Below are 19,664 nucleotides of genomic sequence, written 5' to 3' on the forward strand. Positions count from 1 at the left end.
TGCTGCTTGCATGGGTATACAGATAAAGTACAACAAAACCATTAAAAAGTAAATTATATTAAAATAAAGATTGTTTATTACAACTGAGTCAATAAATTCCCTAGCCAACAGTTGGCTTACAGGGCATCTCTTCTAACATAGATCAAGAAAGATGCTCGAGAATAATCCGATTTAAGTTGGTACAGACTTGAAGGATTTTGGTGAATATTTTATTACTTCCTAGTTTTTCTTGATGCAGTTGTTTGTTTATTTAATTCGAATTATTATGGTTGACTTGTTTTCTGAAATCACGAGAATCTCGCTTACACTAAGGCTATCTTTTATTTTATTTCCAACATTTATAAAATATGTCAAAACACAATTAGTTGAGATAAAAAGTCATAAAATATAAGAGTTGAAACTTTAAATTGTTGAGAAACATGTTACTTTGTCTCTCTCATTAAATATAAAATGCATGTTTCAAAAAATATATAGACACAAATGCAACTAATTTAGATTTAGTAAGAAATTTTTTTAAAACAATAGATTGACATTCATGATGTTGATCGATTGTGGAAATATAATTTTAAGAATTATATGATTAAAACAATATTCTTCATGACCGGAACCGCGGTTGCTACCCTTTGGATGTGCTTTTGGTTAACCATCGAACTTAACACAGTAGCCTACAAACCACGTCAAATGGGTACACTACACTAGGTCTGACTCAACTAAAAAAGTATTGGTAGAGAGAATCGAACTCGTGACCATTTGATCTTGCGCTCATCTATTTCATCAACTTGTACAAAAAACACGTTTTCTTGATTGTACGTAGGTCACGTAGCTTATAAATGTATATAGGCAACACGCCAACACTTTTCATACCTTTTTATCTTCCAACTTCCATAGATAAAAAAAATTAAAGAAACATGGGCTCAGAAACTATCAAGCTTCCAATCTTCAATTTCTCAGAACTGATTCAAGGAAGCAAAAGCCCCAACTGGGAATCTGTTAAGAACCAAGTAAAGTTCAGTCTCCAAGAATTCGGCTGCTTCGAGGCAACATATGATCAGATTCCTCAAAATCTCCGAAACTCGGTATTTGAAGGGTTGAAGAAGCTTTTCGAGCTCCCTTTACAGAATAAACTTCAAAACAAGTCAAATAAACTCTATCATGGCTACATTGGCCAGCATGCCAAGGTGCCACTCTATGAAAGCTTGGGAATTGATAATGCACTCGACGACGGGAGTATCGAAAGCTTCACGAATCTTATGTGGCCTGAAGGAAACCATGATTTCAGGTAGGAGTTAATGATCTTGTAATGAATTCAAAAATCTTGATTTTTATTTCATATTGTTAATTAACTACATCCAGATGAATAATTTTGGAATGCGTGTAAATTTTTTGTTAGTATGTGTTTTTCAGAAATGGAGTCTAATGAATGAATTTGAGTTGTTTCAGTATGTAAAAGAGGATTTCAAAATTTTCATTTTAGTGAAAAATATCTAAATTTTAAAGGATTTGAGATTTGGGGACCTGCAAATTATTTATGGAATATAAGTAATTTCTATTAAGGATTAATAATTTTTCACTTTCCTTTCAAGATATTTCTCTGGGAATTAGATCTAAATAATCCATTTGCAGTCACTTTGATATAATTTTTGCAAGAATACAAATCAACTTCGAAATTTTCGTCATTTTAATGAGTTTTACCTTAGTTTTATATGCTTCTCTTATAATATTAATTTTGGCTTTCTTGGAAACCATTTATTTTTTTGGCACAAAATGTTGCTATGCTAATTTTCAATTCCTCTTGGTAGCAAGAGTATTCAGTCCTTCTCAGAGCAGCTATCCGAATTGGATCAAATTGTGCGTAAGATGGTTCTTGAAAGCTTGGAACTCGAAAAATATGTAGACGAACAAATACAGTCGACAAATTACCTCATTCGAGTTCAGAAATATGATCCCCCGAAGAGCCATGAAACCGAGCTTGGATTACCGGCGCACACAGATAAAAACATGGTGACCATATTATATCAAAATGAGGCAAAGGGATTGGAAGTGCAGACAAAAGATGGACGATGGATTTCAGCACAGTCTTCTCCGAATTCTTTCATTGTCATGACCGGAGAATCTTTTCATGTAAGTGCCCACCAATATCACTTGAACTACTACTTTTCCTTTAGCGTGCATTTGGATTAAGTCATTCGAAATATTACGTTGATTTGAAACCCAATATTCTGATTACTGTGTATATAAATAGGATCGAACTCTAAACACTAAAATAACTTTTTGTTTAAAATCAAGGCATGGACAAATGGAAGGCTGCATTCTCCGCAACACAGGGTGATGATGAGAGGAGATGTTGTTCGTTATTCAATAGCAATATTTTCAGTTCCAAGAGAAGGTTACATTATCAAAGCCCCTGAAGAAATGATTGATGAAGAGCATCCCTTGCTGTTCAAACCCTTTGATTATTCGAAATTTCTTGATTTCTATTACAAGGATATGGATCAAAAATCCTTTGGAGCTCTAAAAGCGTACTGTGGGGCTTGAAATTTTGAGAAGAATTCGTGTTTAGAGATCATATCGGTGCTTTGGCTTGATGTACCTGTAAGCGTGTTTTTTTAATAAGATGTGAATCATTTAATTATGTAGGAAACAATTACGAGCTTCGTATTGTTATTATTATTGTCAGGCCCCATATTAATTACTTAGTATTTGACGATAATTATTTGAAATTAAAGTGCCAAAATATTAGAACGTGTGTTTTAATGAATTGGAAAATATCGGAATTATAAACAATATTAAAATATAATATGGAGTTAAATAATACACAGTATTTAAATATACCACCAGGAAACTTTTTTAACTAAAAATATATTTGGGTCACACATACACATATCGTAACACATACTCACAATAGATCTGTTTTTCAAAGAATCATAACCTAGCTCACGTTTTCCCCGAATCCATCGTTGTCGCCGATTTTCATTGTCCTGGAGTGATTCCAACGGTGTTAACGTTTCTTTCGGAAGTGTAGGACGAGGAGAATACGGTTCTAGATGAGAATCGAGATGAAATGGGGTAAGGATTGTATCTTTCTCACGAAACAGTCAAGCTCGACACAAACTCTCATTGAGGCTGGGAAATTCTTGTAGTTCTAGTCTTTCAGCTTGAATCTTGAAGGTATTTTGGTGTTTGCTACAAAATCTAACTTCTAAGAGTTAGAAAAAAGATAGCATAATACAATTGGAGGAATTTGGGATATTTCCTTTAATTACGAGTAATAGTTTAGTTACATGGGTATATATATACAAGTGTATGAAAATAAATCTACAATTAATAAATTAACAAATTAAATAATCAAATCTTTACCGTTTGTTAGTCTCTCCATCATTTTACATCCTTCTAGAGAACAATCACATGTGTGATCCCAATCATGTGAATAATATTATAGTGTTGTGCCTTCATACTCGAACCCAAGTTTCACTCATACATATTACTTGACTTGCCTCTGCTAGCTCAACAAGGGATTTAGCACGACTCTGAGCATGGATCCAAAATTGGTAAAGTAGGCAGGGAATAAAGGCTTTTTAAGTACTTCTGCAATCTGATCACATGATGGAACATGTCGGACAAATAGAGTGTGGGACAGAACCTTCTCTCGAACAAAATACAAATCAAGTTTAAAGTGTTTGGTCTAGGAATGCTGGAGGAACATTGTAACGTCTGTCGTTTTAATAGTGCAGAAATATATTTTTTTTAAAGTTCATATTTACAAAATAACATTTAAAATAGTCGTATTTATTTGACAATAAAATATCGCAATTTAAAAATAATCAACATCATCCAAAATCCAACGTAAACATCGATGAGTAAAAATCATAATACGAACAACGTATAGAAATGTCTAACTCCTCTCAAAACACATGGATCAATATGCGAAAAAATAAAGGTCCTCGGGTCCTGTCGTCGCACATCCCGCCTACCTACTCAGTCTTCGGCACCTCCGATCCCCTGATCAAAATGCTCACCTGCATCACACACCCCTAGTGAGTCTAAAGACTCAACACACCTGTACCAGTAATAACGAGTACATATACGTAGCACACAACAGTTAAAAATAGCATAATCAACATGCATTTCATGTCTGCAGTAAAATCGTATACGTAAACGTGTCCTGTCAAAACATGGTAAAAATCATAGCATGCATCATCGTATCAGCATATACGTGTTAATTTCCTTAATTTGAATTCTGTTCATTAGCTTTGACTTTCGTATTATCATGTCAGTCGATGGATCCCACTGAGTCCCGGCCTTACATGTCATCGTGTCATCGTGTGAGTCACAACTAAATCACTTCCTTCAAAAACGTGTCATCATATAATCACTTAAATAAAAGCATGCATATACATAATTTTTCCTTTAAACCAAGCATGCAACATATTTATCGTGATTACGTAAAAATCATGAACATGATGCATAAACGTTTAAAATATCATAAATTTGTGCTCAAGGCGCTGCCAGGACCAAAATCTCACCCTGGGTGCAAAATGACCATTTTTGTCCCTAGAAACCCAAAAACTATCATTTCACCCCTGGACCTCTAAAATTGACCCAAAGCTTACCAAACTCCGTAAAATGTCCCAAAACATTTTTTATAAGCATTCCTAGATGTAAACTCGAGCTCATTTTACAACTTAACCGATTCGTTTTAAAACTTGGACCGGGGTCCCGATTTTAACCCGAATCGAATCGAAACTTAACCAAAACTTTCCCAACTTTTTACCATAATTTAAACAACTCATTCTAAACCATTTACTACTTAAATTATGTCCTTTAAATCCATGAAACTTCAGCCAACAACCACATGTGTGATCCCAATCATGTGAATAATATTATAGTGTTGTGCCTTCATACTCGAACCCAAGTTTGACTCATACATATTACTTGACTGCTAGCTCAACAAGGGATTTAGCACGACTCTGAGCATGGACCCAAAATTGGTAAAGTAGGCAGCGGATAAAGGCTTTTTAATTACGTCTGCAATCTGATCACAAGATGGAACATGTCGGACAAATAGAGTGTGGGATAGAACCTTCTCTCGAACAAAATACAAGTCAAGTTCTAAGTGCTTGGTCTTGAAATGCTGGAGGAACATACAATTCCGTAAAGAGAGATCGAATCCGAAGCAACTCGAACGTAGCATGATCTAAACTCCGATATTTAGTTTCTGTATTAGATCGGGAAACAACTTGTTGGTTCTTGGAGCTACAAGCAACGGGGGAGGCTCCAAGAAACTAGCAGAAACCCGAAGTGGAGAGACGATCATCCGGATCACTCCCCGAATCCTCATCGCAAAAACCCGTGAGAGACATTCGAGTACAGGCTTCCATTGTAATTGATCAACAGGAGTTTGCATGAATTGGCAAAACTTATTGACACTAAATGCTATATCTGGCCTAATGATTGTTAAATATTTCAATGCACCAACTGATATAGTTTGTCATCATCAAAAAGATCACCTTCCTTGGCCAATAGTTTGAGACTAGTAATCATTGGAATTGGAAGAGATTTGGCACTGCTCATTTTTGTCTTTAAAAGTAGATCTTGAACATATTTGGATTGGGATAGAAAAAGAGAACCATCGGAGAGCTTGAAGACTTCACTTCCTAAAAATAACATACGTTTCCCAGATTTTTCAGAAAAAACTGGTTGTCTAGCTTATAAATAAGAGCAATATTTAGAGTAGAGTCACTTCCTGTTACAATGATGTCATCCACATGCACAAGAACATAAATAATTAAGGCAGAACAAAATCTAACAAATAACGAGGGGTCGGCTTTTGAGGCAGAAAAACATATCTGTTGTAAGGCTGATTTCAATTTATCAAACCAAGCACGAGGTGCATGTTTAAGACCATAAATAGCCCTATGTAATCGACAAACCAATGTAACATCACCCTTCTTTTGTTAAAACCCCGGAGGCTGCTGCATATGAATTATCTCATAATGGGAGCCATTAAAAAATGCGTTGTTAACATCTAATTGATGAATGGGCCATTGCTTGATCAAGGTAATGGTGAGAACAAGTGGAATTGTTGTAGGCTTAACAACCCGCGGGCTAAAGGTTTCAGAGAAATCAAAACAAGCCATTTGGGAGTAACCTGTTGGGACATCGTATTTTCGCACCCAAGACGCAGCGGAATTTAAAAATTTTGTTCTTGGGCGTCATGTGTTTATTCATAGGGTGTTTAGGATTATACCTTTGCGTTTTAGACGCTGGACTCCAAACTATTCTGGTTTGAGACGAATATAGCTTTTCTTGTAATTCCCTACGAACGTCCTTCTTTTGATCTCGTCTAATTAGGTACACGATCGAAGACTGTCTTCCTCGCTTGGTTTGTACTAGAAAATCTAAACGATTTGTGCGTTGAGATTACGCACTCTGAATTTCCAAAATCAGGTGACGGTGTAGCGTCGTCGGCGCGGTGGAGGAAGGAAAAATCACTTGGCCAAAATTTTTCCATTTTATTTCTTGGCCGAGAGCTTTTCATGAAAGGGATGGGATGATTTTTTTTTTTCTTAATTGATTCTCAATCAATTATTATGGATTCTCAATCCATAATTAAGCAAATCAACATTTCCTTTTTGCCAAAATTTTCTTCCAAAATTTTTATGGTGGCCGAGAGTGTAGATTGCAATTGGGAAGGATTTTGTGAATTTTTTTATGAAAAAAATCTCCCTATAGTTATGCCCTCTTATAGTATATTTATAGAATGAGACTCCTAATCTAATTAGGAGTCTCTCTCCCACAAAGACTCTAATAACTACATTATATTAAAACTCTCATGTAATTAATATATAATGTATTTATTAACTTTTAATAATACATGATATAATACCATATACACATATATTATATCACAATATAAAATATATATGTACATTAATTAAATTAAATAAACATTATTGAATTTATAAATTAACTCATTAGTTAATTTTAATTCCAGACTCCTCTAGAACATATATGAGAATTTGTGCATGTTAGTAGTCACCACTACTAGCACAATCATTTAATTAGTAAATTTCAAATTCACAAAAAAATGATTCTGGACTCATTATAACCCCGATCGACGATCCGAAAGCGCCGATGTACCAAGGATACAAATCTTGTTCTTATAATGAAAATTAAAAATTTCGAAGATTAAAATTTTCATTTACCAAATTTGGAACTTACCATATATGGCAGCTGCCAGTTTTAGTGAACTCTTTTACAAAACAGATAGTTCCACTCTCTTTCCTTATTTAGCAATCATGCTAACTTCCATTTCTTCCATCCTATGGAATCAGCTCATAAACTCCTTTATAAGCTTCTTTTTTTCTCTCCATCAAACTAAAGTCGTCAAATTCCAACTCCTTGAAATTTGATTATCTCAACGGGAACACAGAATCCGATACTTGTGTGTCCCTCAATGGTTCAGGGATACAGCTAGCCATGGGTTCACATCTCCATGCGATTCAGAATAACATTTATTCTTATTCGGGTTTACCCTAATTAACCCCATTCTTTTCACCAACTCTTTGATCAAGAATGTCAGAACTCATTTCTGATTGCACCCATCGGATCCTAGTAAGAGCGTCTAGTAGCATCGTCCCATGATCCCCTAGGTATCACTGATAGTGTCTGCAAGAACCTTTAGTCATGGTTAGCGTACAGTACGGTCCCTTCAACACATATATCCCGGTCAAATCTGCAACCATTGGTTTATTGAAAGTTGCATATGAATTCGACAACGATGCGATTTATCTTTGAGTACTAATAGCGTCATGGTATGTGCAAATAGGAAACACCTTTCCCTAAAGAACATTTCTTGCTCTGGAAAGAGACTCCTTACACTATTAACTCATCAGATCACATAGGATGTCTTCACTCGTAGGCGAACGACGAATCCCCGACTACAATGCATTTGCTCCTACGTATTTAGAAACTACACCCAACCTCGCCACTTGATGACCCTCGATGGTGTCGGTAAACGGATCAAAGTGCATGCTAGTACGTATAGCTCCTACATTATCCCGGGTCAAAGGACTAATGGTGTACAACCATAACTGCGGACTATTCCACTCGATAAGTGAGAACACTTGGAAAGTCCGAGGGAGGGTTGCTCAGTGCATCATCACATGATCACTCATCTGTGTGAATGGACATCTCCATGCCCTTGCCAATGAAACATGGCGTTTACACCACAGATGCTAGTCTCAAGCTTGAGCGACCTTTATCCTTGTTTTAGGCGGCTGATTCGACTAGAACCTGTTTAGAATACACGGTACAATTCCTAATGAGTTTCATGATCTTACGTTGCGACGCAGACCTCATGGTACCTATTGTATATTCAAGGACTTTATCTATGCAGCTTGCATGGGTAACAGATAAAGTATAATGTAATAATCGAATAAAATCGTAAAATATTATTAAAATAAAGATTGTTTTGCATTAGAGTCAATAAAGCCCGGGCCACAAGTTGGCTTGCCGTGCACCTACTCTAACATTACCCTTATAAAAGCACGGGCCTTGTGACGAGCAATAGAACCATCAGAGTTATATTTGACTTTATTATACATAATAAAGTTTATTTACTTAATAAAGTCATAACCTCGAATCCACAAATATCTCATAACTTACTTTATTTACATAATAAAGTCATAGCCTAATTTTTTTGAAAATAATATAAAATTTTAATTTGAAGATAATGTTTATTACCTTCATTTTAAACATGATATTCTAAGTTCCTGTATATTTAAAGTTAGTGCTTATCATCCAAAATTTAATGTTCACACCGTTAATTATTGACACAAAAATCAACTTCATTATTTTGAATATCCAAAAATTTATATAATTCTTATCTCAGATTTTCGTAAATAATTTATTATCTCCGAGTCAAATCTTTCGACTTAAGTTGGAAGCGTAAATCAACTTTATCTCTGACTAGTACATTCCCAAAAATATAAGTTAACTTATCTTTGATAGGTATATTCTCAAAAATATAACACAAATTATCTCTTATAAGTCCATTTCCAAACATACAAGTTAATATAAATCGTTTCTTTCTTACATAATTCCACAAAAATTGGACAACTAGTACAATTTACGTGTTAAACAGGATTTTTCAAGAATTTTTTTTAAATAAGAAATTTGGAAATTTTAATATAAAAGGAAAATTTAACTACTGAAGTTTAGAGAATAGTAAGCGGAATAGAATTTTGAGTTTCTTACACGAAGTTATTGGCGATTCAAAATTTCCAAAATTACAAACGCGAGTTCAAAAGCCTAAATAATTGAATTTCGAAGGTGATATCATGGTGAAAGGAACTTTCATTGATATTTTTACTCGATGGACTGATTCGAATCAAAATGCAGTAGGTTTTTGCCAAAATTTGATTTCGGAAATTTTTTCTATCAAAATATCATCCAGATTATGAACCTATTTCTCATACCACTTAAATTTCACGCTCCGAGAACGAAGTGTAAATGACATCCGACGTTTTTTAACCACTTACATGGAAAATAATAAGTCTCGTAGTAAATAGACAAAGACATTCTATTTCAGAGAAAACATTGTCCTTACAAAACTAAATTAATGTGGAAATGGTTCTTAAAATAAAAGAGTACAAAAATGCGGAAGCGATTACAGATAGCTATAGAATCTTGAAGCAAGAGACTTGGTCTTCGTATAATTGGGTTTCTTTACTGACCCTAGAATTGATAATGTTCTTCTTCCTCCACCTGTTATTCAGAAACGTCTGCTTATTCGTTTTCTTAAAAAGTACTAGAAATTTTTTTTTCTCCTTAATCACCATAATTAAAAATATACATATATATAAATACTTTAAAATATCTTTTCACCATTTTAAAAATAAACATACAACTAACATTTAAAAATCCAAAGGAAAATATTTTAAAGCATAAAGTCGTCAAACGTTTTACCAACCTAAAAACATTAAATATGAAAAGTGCAGCCCATACTAAACCTTTCAAAACATAAATAAATAGTCATAAAATCTTTAACGTAAAATTATAAACTTAAATGCGGAAAATAGAAGCGCTGGTCCTCGGGTTATGTGCACCTCCAGTCCAGTCATGAGATTAGGCATCCAAGCCTCCCTCAACATTATTATACTCACCTGCATCAATCATACTTAGTGAGTCTAAAGACTCAACACGTCATATCCTTGATAACAAGTATTACATAATACATATCACATGCAACAGTGAAAAATACTTGTACTTAAAATAAATTTTTCATGATAATGCATAACTTTAAAAATAAACAATTTCTTAACCCTTTTCATTTCAACATATTCATATTCATATTCATTTTCATATTCGTGTTTTGTTGAATTCAGATCGTGATTGTGACTCGTATTCTTAATCGTATTGGGCAATGGATCCATCTAGAGAAAACCACAGTACTGGGCGACGGAGACACCAGCGACACTCTCACCGGTCAACTGGGCCTTTGCCAACGTATTAACATATTCGTATCCGTATTCGTATTCGTATCCAAGAAAACACGATCGTCGGGCTCCCACTGGGACCATAACCATCACGATATTTCCAACATATCATCGTATTTGGTCACAATCCCTTCACGTCCTTCAACATGTTATCATCACTTAATAAAAATCATGCATATACGTATCGTTTTTGTTTTTAAAACCAAGCATACAACATTTCTTTTAAATATACGATAATTAATCCATAAAATCCATGAAAAATTTGAAAATCATGATTCAACATACAAAAACTCTTAAACATCCATAATCATTGAAAATAATCATATTAGCATATAAAATAGCATTTAGGACACTGCCATGACGTTTACTAAATTTCAGGTGTAAAAAACTGTTTTACCCCTAGACGTATAATTTTACGTTTTTGACTTTTTCTTAATTTCTTTGACTCTAACATGTCCCAAATAATTATTTAAGCCTAAATTAAAATTCTCATAATTTTATTTAGCTTAAAAACTAGGCTTTTTAATTAATTCGTAATTAATCGTTTTGAAAGCGTTTTAATCCCGAAAAATCCAAAACTTTAATATAAAATTCCTAAATTTAAAACTTAGTCATTTTATATTATTTTAGCCCTTTTGAACCACGACTCGACCCTCGTGAGCCGTGTTTCGAAAAACCCTAACATGACACTTGGAAGTGCGCCCCAAGCCATCTTTCGATTTTCTTGAGCCACCCCCGAACCATGTTGGTCCAGACCCTGACCAACCCCTTAGGAAACCCCCTTGAACCCTGGGAACCCACGGACATGACCCCTAACTCGAAGACAAAACCCCCCAACCCCAGCTGGTGCATAGCTGAGAACCCCCTTTGGTGAAGGAGTCTTCCTGCTCGCTTAGGACCTAGCCAACCAACTTAGCCCCTGGACATGACCCTTAAGCACTCTCTTAGGGCCCTAAGGCCTCACCCTAGCCCAGCCCCTAAGCCACAGGCCGAGCCCCTACTTCCCTGAAAGCCAGCGCAGCCTGCGCGTGTCCTTGAATGACTCTCGGGTAGGAGTCCTTCTTGGCAAGGACTCCTCCCAGCCCAGTTACTTGAGTCCTAGCATGGCTAGGACTCTTCCCTTGACTCACCCTTGGTCTTAGCTTGGTCTTGGTCCCAACCGAATCCAAACTAAGCCCCCAACTCGTGAAAACCGAACCATAAGATCACCCCATGTCAGATTTGGTTCCAGCTTTGCGTGTTCTGTTTTGTGCCGGGTTTGTGGCTTATTCTAGGACCCCAAACTCATGTAAAACAATTTCTAAACATGTCCTAATCATGGCAGCCCCTTTATGCACATAAACAACACAATTTGGATAACAAATCCTACTTGAAATTTCATGTCATATGAAAAAAATGAAACTTTAACAAAAGTGTCACTTGTTTTCCAATCTTTTCATGCATAAAAATGTACTATGGTGTGATGATGTTTTAAAGGAAATAAGTATGCGTGTATTTGCGTTTTTAACGTACGAATTCTCGTTGACGATTGCGAAGAACGACGACAAGACCCTAGGCTTGATTTTCTTTGCACTCTCGCTTTTTTTTTTCTCTCAAATCTCCCTTGTGTGTGCTGTGTAAGGTTGAGAGAATTTGGTGTGTGTGCCGTGTCGTTCATGTGTGGGTTTTGAGGTGGGTTTACATATTTTATAATAATTAATTCACTAATCAAGGCTTAGGCCTATTAAGCTAACAAATTAGTCTTAATTAGGATTTAATTAAAACATTAAAAATACTTTTTTCAAAATAAGTTTGTGAATTAAATAGCCGGGTTGCCAAAAAGTTCTTATTTTTGTTGAAAAAAAAATTCCAATAAAAGTTACGTCCCGGCGTATAAAATCACCTCAAAAACTCCTTATTTTCAAAAATATGCAAAAGCATCATTCATATTTTAAATAATTAAAAACAATTATTTAATAAAAACATTTTATGTTTTTCAGCCCTCGATCTACGTTCTTCGATCGCAACTTGAATAATCCTTAAAAATACAATTTTATGCGTCATGATAATTAAATCATATTTAACATATAATCATGCATGTCACATAATCAATTAAGCAATTAAATCAATTAATTATTTATTTTTCATATTTCTTAGATTTGCATGTCGTTGGGTTATGTCGTCTTAATTTTGGACCTTACATATTCGTTCTTATCAGTGGAAGGGAGTAAGGGAATGAGCGTTTTGGGAAACAGTGGGGACTGATCAAATTCCAGAATAATAAGTTATATGCATACATATTTGTAAAGTGATCATTTTTCAAAACATAAGTCGAAACAGAGCATATATAGTTCAGAATTTATATCAAATCGGACGACCGTATCATATCATAACAGGATCTTAACCAAACAAAATTTTATCAAATCAGAATCACACAAACACATATCTTATTATAATGACCATGAGTTATCCTGAATCTTGTACTCCCTTTAGTGCGTTCTCCTGTAAATGAGCTCTGTTTGAGCTCTTTTCTTGCATCTGGGATTCTTCTATGGCCTTATCCTACAGGCAGACTCCCTCTGGGGAATTTTTCCTCACAAGATTTCCCAATGCGCCATTATTAGAATCATATCAAATAGATTTATCACTTGAAATGAAGGAATGCATCGAATTAGACGAAAATGACTGATGAAGTCGGAACGAAACTTAGCAAAAGTTGTAATACCAAGCATATATTTAGTAACACGAACTAAGGCATAGCAAAATATATAGTAATCGATCGACTTTTAACACATATATATTATTTAAAACATATATAAGCTCACTTACACTTGGTTCAAATGTGAGGTTTGAACTTGATCGAAACTTGGACGAAACCTTGGCAGAACTTGGACAAAACTTGGACGAGAAACTGACAATACCTCGGGTTGGTATTTGGACGTGATCCACAGACATAATAACTGTAACGACCATGGGCTATCCCGATCTTGGGCTCCCTCGGGGGTCTTGTCCCATCTTGGGTTCCCACTGGAGCCTTTTCCCTCACGAGCTTTCTTATGCATCATTACTCATAGGACTCTCCACACCAGGTCGGTGGAGTGTTACCTCCCCAAGTCTCGAACCCATGACCTCCTGGCATAAGTACATAGTTCAAAGAGACTTGGTACCAATTGAGTAACGCCCGAAAAATCAGTCTACGTAAACTGCATGCATGCAAAATTATTTTAATTGCTTAATTGTTTTATTTAAATGATTTTAAATGCTAGCATGATATTTTTATACGATTAAATGTATAATTGTATGATTAAATGATCATATGACATGATTTCATGAAATTAAGGATTTTACCCGAATATTCAATAATAGGCAAGGGAAAGGAGACCGGGGACGACCAAGGCAAGAATGTTTATTTTTTTAAATAATGGCAAGGGTTCTTAATATGATTTAAAAATGATTTAATTTTTCTAAAATGTTGGAGTTCGAATTATTTTACGAGTCGAGCTCGATTTTTCCCGGGAAGTCGGTTTTGGGCAAATAAAGAGTTTTAAAAGATCAAAAATATTATTTTATGGAAACTTATTTTATAAACTTTTATTTTTTAATTAATTAAGTGTTATTGGTCCCAATTTAATTAAATTAAGTACGCCTAATTATCCTTAAGCATGCAAGCCCAAAACCAAAGCCCATTTAACTTGTTAACTAAATTATAAATATGCAACCAAGGTCTTTTAATTACCATAAATCAGCCTCCATCAGCCGTGAAACACATCAAAGCACACACCACAATTTTGAAAAATAAGGAGAAGGAAAGCTTCTGTTCGTCCTTCCTCGCCGACGATTAAAAATTCGAGCGTTATAAACGCAAAGGCACTTTCCTAAACTCTTTTAAACATCATACAAATCATAATATGCTCGATTTAATTGTTTATGCTTGAAAAAAATAAGTATTCGATAAATTTTACGGTAGAACGTTTATACGACGTTTTTGCGCTTTTACGAAAAACGTTTTTTAAATCCAACGATACGCTGCCAAGGTAGGATGATATAAGATTGTAACATGATCAAAACATGATAAATATTGAAGAAAACAAGGCTGGAAACCGTAGGATTTGTTTTAGAAAAGAAGGGCCGAGAGTTGGTGAATGCGTGTGTTTGTTGTGGCTCAAAGGGTTCGATTGTTTTGCATGGTGTCTTGGGGCTCGACCAGGGCAGGGGGCTGGGTCCTAAGGGTAGTGGCTAGGTCCTAGGCAGAGTCCTAGCATGGCTAGGACTCGTGGTTCAAGCTGGGGAGGAGTCCACGAAAGCTACGACTCTCCCCAAGCCTTCTCTCGGCCAGCTGATGTACAGGGGGGTTGTGGCTCGGTGTCTGGGATAGTGGTCCAACATGGTATAGAGTGATGGGCAGGGCTTGGGCCAGGGGCTGGAGTTGCTGGGCTCGACATGGCTCGAGCCAAAAGCAGAAAACGTGAGGATGGCAGCAAGGTGTACGCAGGTTGCTGTCTTTGGTTCAGGGGTTCGTAGCTTGGGTTCTGGTGGCTGTGCTGGTCTAAGCTGCATCTAGGCTTGGTCCAGGGATGGTCAGGGTCAGGTGGGTTTGGTGGTGGCTCGGCTGGAGGTGACCTAGGTTGACTAGGAGTCTTCTAGCCTAAGTTTAGGAGAGTGCAGTTTTGGGTCTGGTTCCAGCAGGCTTTTCGAGGGTTTAAGTGGCTGTTCAAGGGCTTTGGCTTGGTCAGTAGGGTGCCTAGATGGGTTGGCTCGGGTTTGGCTCAAGGTGGCTCTGGCGTGGCTTGAGTATTTTGGGAGATGGTTCGGTGTGTTCCTCGAAGGGTCAAAAATGAGATTTTAATAACTAAAATTGAATCCATGGGGCCACGGATGTGGCTCATGACTTGGGAGCGTAGGATAAATACTAAAAATGTTATGTTTAAAATTTAGGATCAAAATATCGAGTTTTGGATATATCCGGGATTTTATCGACGCACGAATTGCTAATTAAAGAATTAATTGAAAAGCCTAGTTTTAAGCTTCATAAAATTATATTTAAGCTTAAATAATTATTTAGAATAATCCCATGTCATTAAAAGTGACAAAAAGATAAACTCGAGAATTTTTACGTCCAGGGGCAAAATGGTCTTTTTACACTTAGAAAAATACGATAACGCTTGACAGCGTCCCGAAGGATCATAACGCATGTTAAATGATATTATATGATTTAAAATGATGATTTTGATGATAGTATGTATTTTTACGATTTATGGTAAAGCTGTGCAATTTATACTATTTAGAATGTTATTTTTGGAAAGCCATGTTATTTTATGATTTTTAAAAGAAAAGGAAAAATATTTTGAGGGATTTGAATTGACTGTGACAAATGATATGATGTATGATATATGATTTTGTGGAGATGACGTGAGGGCCAAGGCCCCAGAGGGAACCCATATTCGGGCCAAGGCCCCAGAGAAACTCCGTTCACGGGCTAAGGCCCCAGAGGGACCCCGTCTATGGGAAAAGGCCCCCGAGGGATCCCGACGATCGTATTTCCATGGTGAAGCCTAGTGCCCACCCCCATGGACCATGTGGAGCTAAGACTGCAGTCGACCAAAGGATAAAAGCTAATCACTTTCAAGGATCAAACTTCACCCAAAATGATATATGATTGAAAACTTATGATTAAAATGATTTTATGATATATGATTCATGATGATGATTAAAGCTATTTTTAAAATGATTTATTTATGCTTAAAGCTTATTTTAAATGATTTTTAAAAGATTTATTTATGCTTAAAGTTATTTTAAAATGATTTTACGATTTATGATTTAATTATGATAAAATGATTTTATATGGTTTATGTATGTTCAAAAGCTATTTTAAATAAAATTACGATTTTTAATGCATGTGATTGTATATGTATTAATTGCTATTCATGTTTAGAACGTTCTGAGTCTTTAGACTCACTAGGTTTGTATGATGCACGATTTGATGATTTATGGGAGGCGCTAACGCCTGAGTGGATCGAGTTCAGCAGTATACACCCGAGGACCTTTATGTTTCCGCACTAGCTAGATAGATTTATGATTTAAAGATTAATGTTAAGGATTTTATTAGAGATATTTTTATTCTTAATTTTCTTGTTAGCCGATCTTTTTAAAAGTCGATTTAGGAATTTTGGTTAGTCAATGATTTAGGATTTTATTTTATGCACTTGAGATTTCATATGTTCAATTATTATGATTCAGAATTGTGTCAAATTATTTTTTTTAGTAATTTAGAATTTATGATTTAAACTTAGAAAAAGAAAAAAAAATAGAGGTCGTTTCAGTTGGTATCAGAGCCGAGGTTTTCCCCAAAAGGTTGTGTACTGTCACTTCGAGAAGCTCAAGAAGTCACACCTCAAGTATGTGAGTTTTGCTCCTTTATATTTTATATTCTAAAATTCTTTTAAATGCTTATATGATTCATAATATAAATGTTAGTTGCATATTGCATTTATAATGTTAATTACATGTTGGGTAGTAGAATTGTTTGGTATTGATGTTTTACTTTTGGGGGTCATAAGTTAATCGTAAATATTATGAATGCTTTTGGGACACGTAGATTTTTATAAAAAAAATACTGATGACTCGTAGGTGCTAGTTGAGTTAATTATGGGAATTTCACCTAAGGAATAATGATTCGAGGATTGCGATGACTTTGGGAGTATAAAAATGTATAACTTGGGATGTTAGGTTTTAATGAAAAGGTAAGATTAGTTATTAGAATTGATTTTTGGGTGAATAATTTTAAAATTATTGAAATTCTTGTTATGGAAAACATGTAGAAGGAAATTAAGAATGCCAAAAACTTATGGGTTAAGCGTAGAATTTTCGAAATTAAGGACCAATGGGATAATTTTTGAGAAAATTAAGAATTTATCTTGAAATTGTTAAGGAATTTGGGGACTAGTTTAACAAAAAGTGATAATTGAATTGTTTAAATGATAGGAATTTTTGATGATTTGGGCTCGAAAGGATATTTAGAACCTTGAGATATATTAGATTATAACGTTATAAGGGATGTTAATCAAGGGTATTATAGGATAAAATCAATATTAAGCATGAAAATCTAAGAATTAGTAGGTGTGTTTGGGATTTTATAAGATTGAAATATGAAAGGGTGATGAAAATTTTGGGTATAATATAAGGAAAGTAATATACGATAAATGTGGGCATCCATTTTAAATATCGGGAATGGTAAGAAAAGTTGAAATTCGAGGGTATAGAAAATGGAACTAGGTCACCGTGGGTCGTTGTAAGTCGAGTTTCGCAAACGAGGATTTAGAAGGTAGATTTAAATGGGACTGAGGAAACATAAGGACACCCTAAGATTTAGTATTTTATCAGAGTAGCGTAGCGGAAGCGTAGACTTTTGGGATACTAGAACTAAGTCTAACTTTGAGTTATTAAGGATAAGCGAATTTCGGGGACAAAATTCTATTTAAGGGAGGGGAGAATTGTATCACCCGAAAAATCAGTCTATGTAAACAACATGCATGCAAAATTATTTTAATTGCTTAATTGTTTTATTTAAATGATTTTAAATGCTAGCATGATATTTTTATACGATTAAATGTATAATTGCATGATTAAATGATTATATGACATGATTTTATAAAATTAAGGATTTACTCGAATATTCGATAACAGGCAGGGGAAAGGAGACCGGGGACGACCAAGGCAAGAATGTTTATTTTTTAAAATAATGGCAAGGGTTCTTAATATGAATCAAAAATGATATAATTTTTCTAAAATTTTGGAGTTCGAATTATTTTACGAGTCGAGCTCGATTTTTACCAGGAAGTCGGTTTTGGGCAAATAAAGAGTTTTAAAAGATCAAAAATATTATTTTATGGAAAGTTGTTTTATAAACTTTTATTATTTAATTAATTAAGTATTATTTGGCCCAATTTAATTAAATTAAGCAGGCCGAATTACCCTTAAGCATGCAAGCCCAAAACCAAAGCCCATTTAACTTGTTAATTAAATTATAAATATGCAACCGAGGTCTTTTAATCACCATAAATAAGCCTCCATCAGCCGTGAAACACATCAAAGCAACCACCACAATTTCGAAAAATAAGGAAAAGGAAAGCTTGTGTTCTTCGTCGTCCGTTCGTCCTTCCTCGCCGACGATTGAAAATTCGAGCGTTATAAACGCAAAAGCACGTTCCTAAACTCTTTTAAACATCATACAAATCATAATATGCTTGATTTAATTTTTTATGCTTGAAAAAAATAAGTATTCGATAAATTTTACGGTAAAACGTTTATACGACGTTTTTGCGCTTTTATGAAAAACGTTTTTTAAATCCAACGATACGCTGCCAAGGTAGGATGATATATAATTGTAACATGATCAAAACATGATAAATATTGAAGGAAACAAGGCTGGAAACCGTAGGATTTGTTTTAGAAAAGAAGGACCAAGAGTTGGTGAATGCTTGTGTGTTTGTTGTGGCTCAAAGGGTTCGATTGTTCTGCATGGTGTCTTGGGGCTCGACCAGGGGAGGGGGCTGGGTCCTAAGGGTCATGGCTAGGTCCTAGGGAGAGTCCTAGCATGGCTAGAACTCGTGGTTCAGGCTGGGGAGGAGTCCACGAAAGTTAGGACTCTCCCCAAGCCATCTCTCGGCCAGCTGACGTACAAGGGGGTTGTGGCTCAGTTTGGGGCTAGGCTAGTGGTCCATCAGGGTCCTAGGGTGATGGGCAGGGGTTGGGCTAGGGGCTGGAGTTGTTGGGCTCGACATGGCTCGAGCCAAAAGCAGAAAACGTGAGGATGGCATCAAGGTGTACGCGCAAGTTGCTGTCTTTGGTTCAGGGGTTCGCAGCTTGGGTTCTGGTGGCTGGTCAGGGCTGGGTCCAGGGATTGTCAGAGTCAGGTGGGTTTGGTGGTGGCTCGGCTGGAGGTGACCTAGGTTGACTAGGAGTCTTCTAACGTAAGTTTAGGAGAGTGCAGTTTCGAGTCTGGTTCCAGCAGGCTTTTCGAGGGTTTAAGGGGCTGTTCAAGGGCTTGAGCCTGGTCAGTAGGGTGCCTAGATGGGTTGGATTGGGTTTGGCTCAAGGTGGCTCGGACGTGGCTCGAGTATTTTGGGACATGGCTCGGTGTGTTCCTTGAAGGGTCAAAAACGAGATTTTAATAACTAAAATTGAATC

General features: G+C 35.7%; 1 protein-coding gene across 1 annotated transcript; it reads left to right on the forward strand.

Moving 5' to 3' along the window:
- Positions 1–858: 858 nt before the first annotated feature.
- Positions 859–2,648, forward strand: LOC140977541 (probable 2-oxoglutarate-dependent dioxygenase AOP1). Its single transcript, XM_073442290.1, has 3 exons — positions 859–1,279; positions 1,800–2,121; positions 2,287–2,648. The coding sequence occupies exons 1-3, from the start codon at positions 909–911 to the stop codon at positions 2,533–2,535; spliced, it is 942 nt and encodes a 313-aa protein (XP_073298391.1). The 5' UTR covers positions 859–908; the 3' UTR covers positions 2,536–2,648.
- Positions 2,649–19,664: the final 17,016 nt, after the last annotated feature.

This window comes from Primulina huaijiensis, chromosome 5 (genome assembly GCF_012295235.1).
Source record: "Primulina huaijiensis isolate GDHJ02 chromosome 5, ASM1229523v2, whole genome shotgun sequence".
Lineage (NCBI taxonomy): Eukaryota > Viridiplantae > Streptophyta > Magnoliopsida > Lamiales > Gesneriaceae > Primulina > Primulina huaijiensis.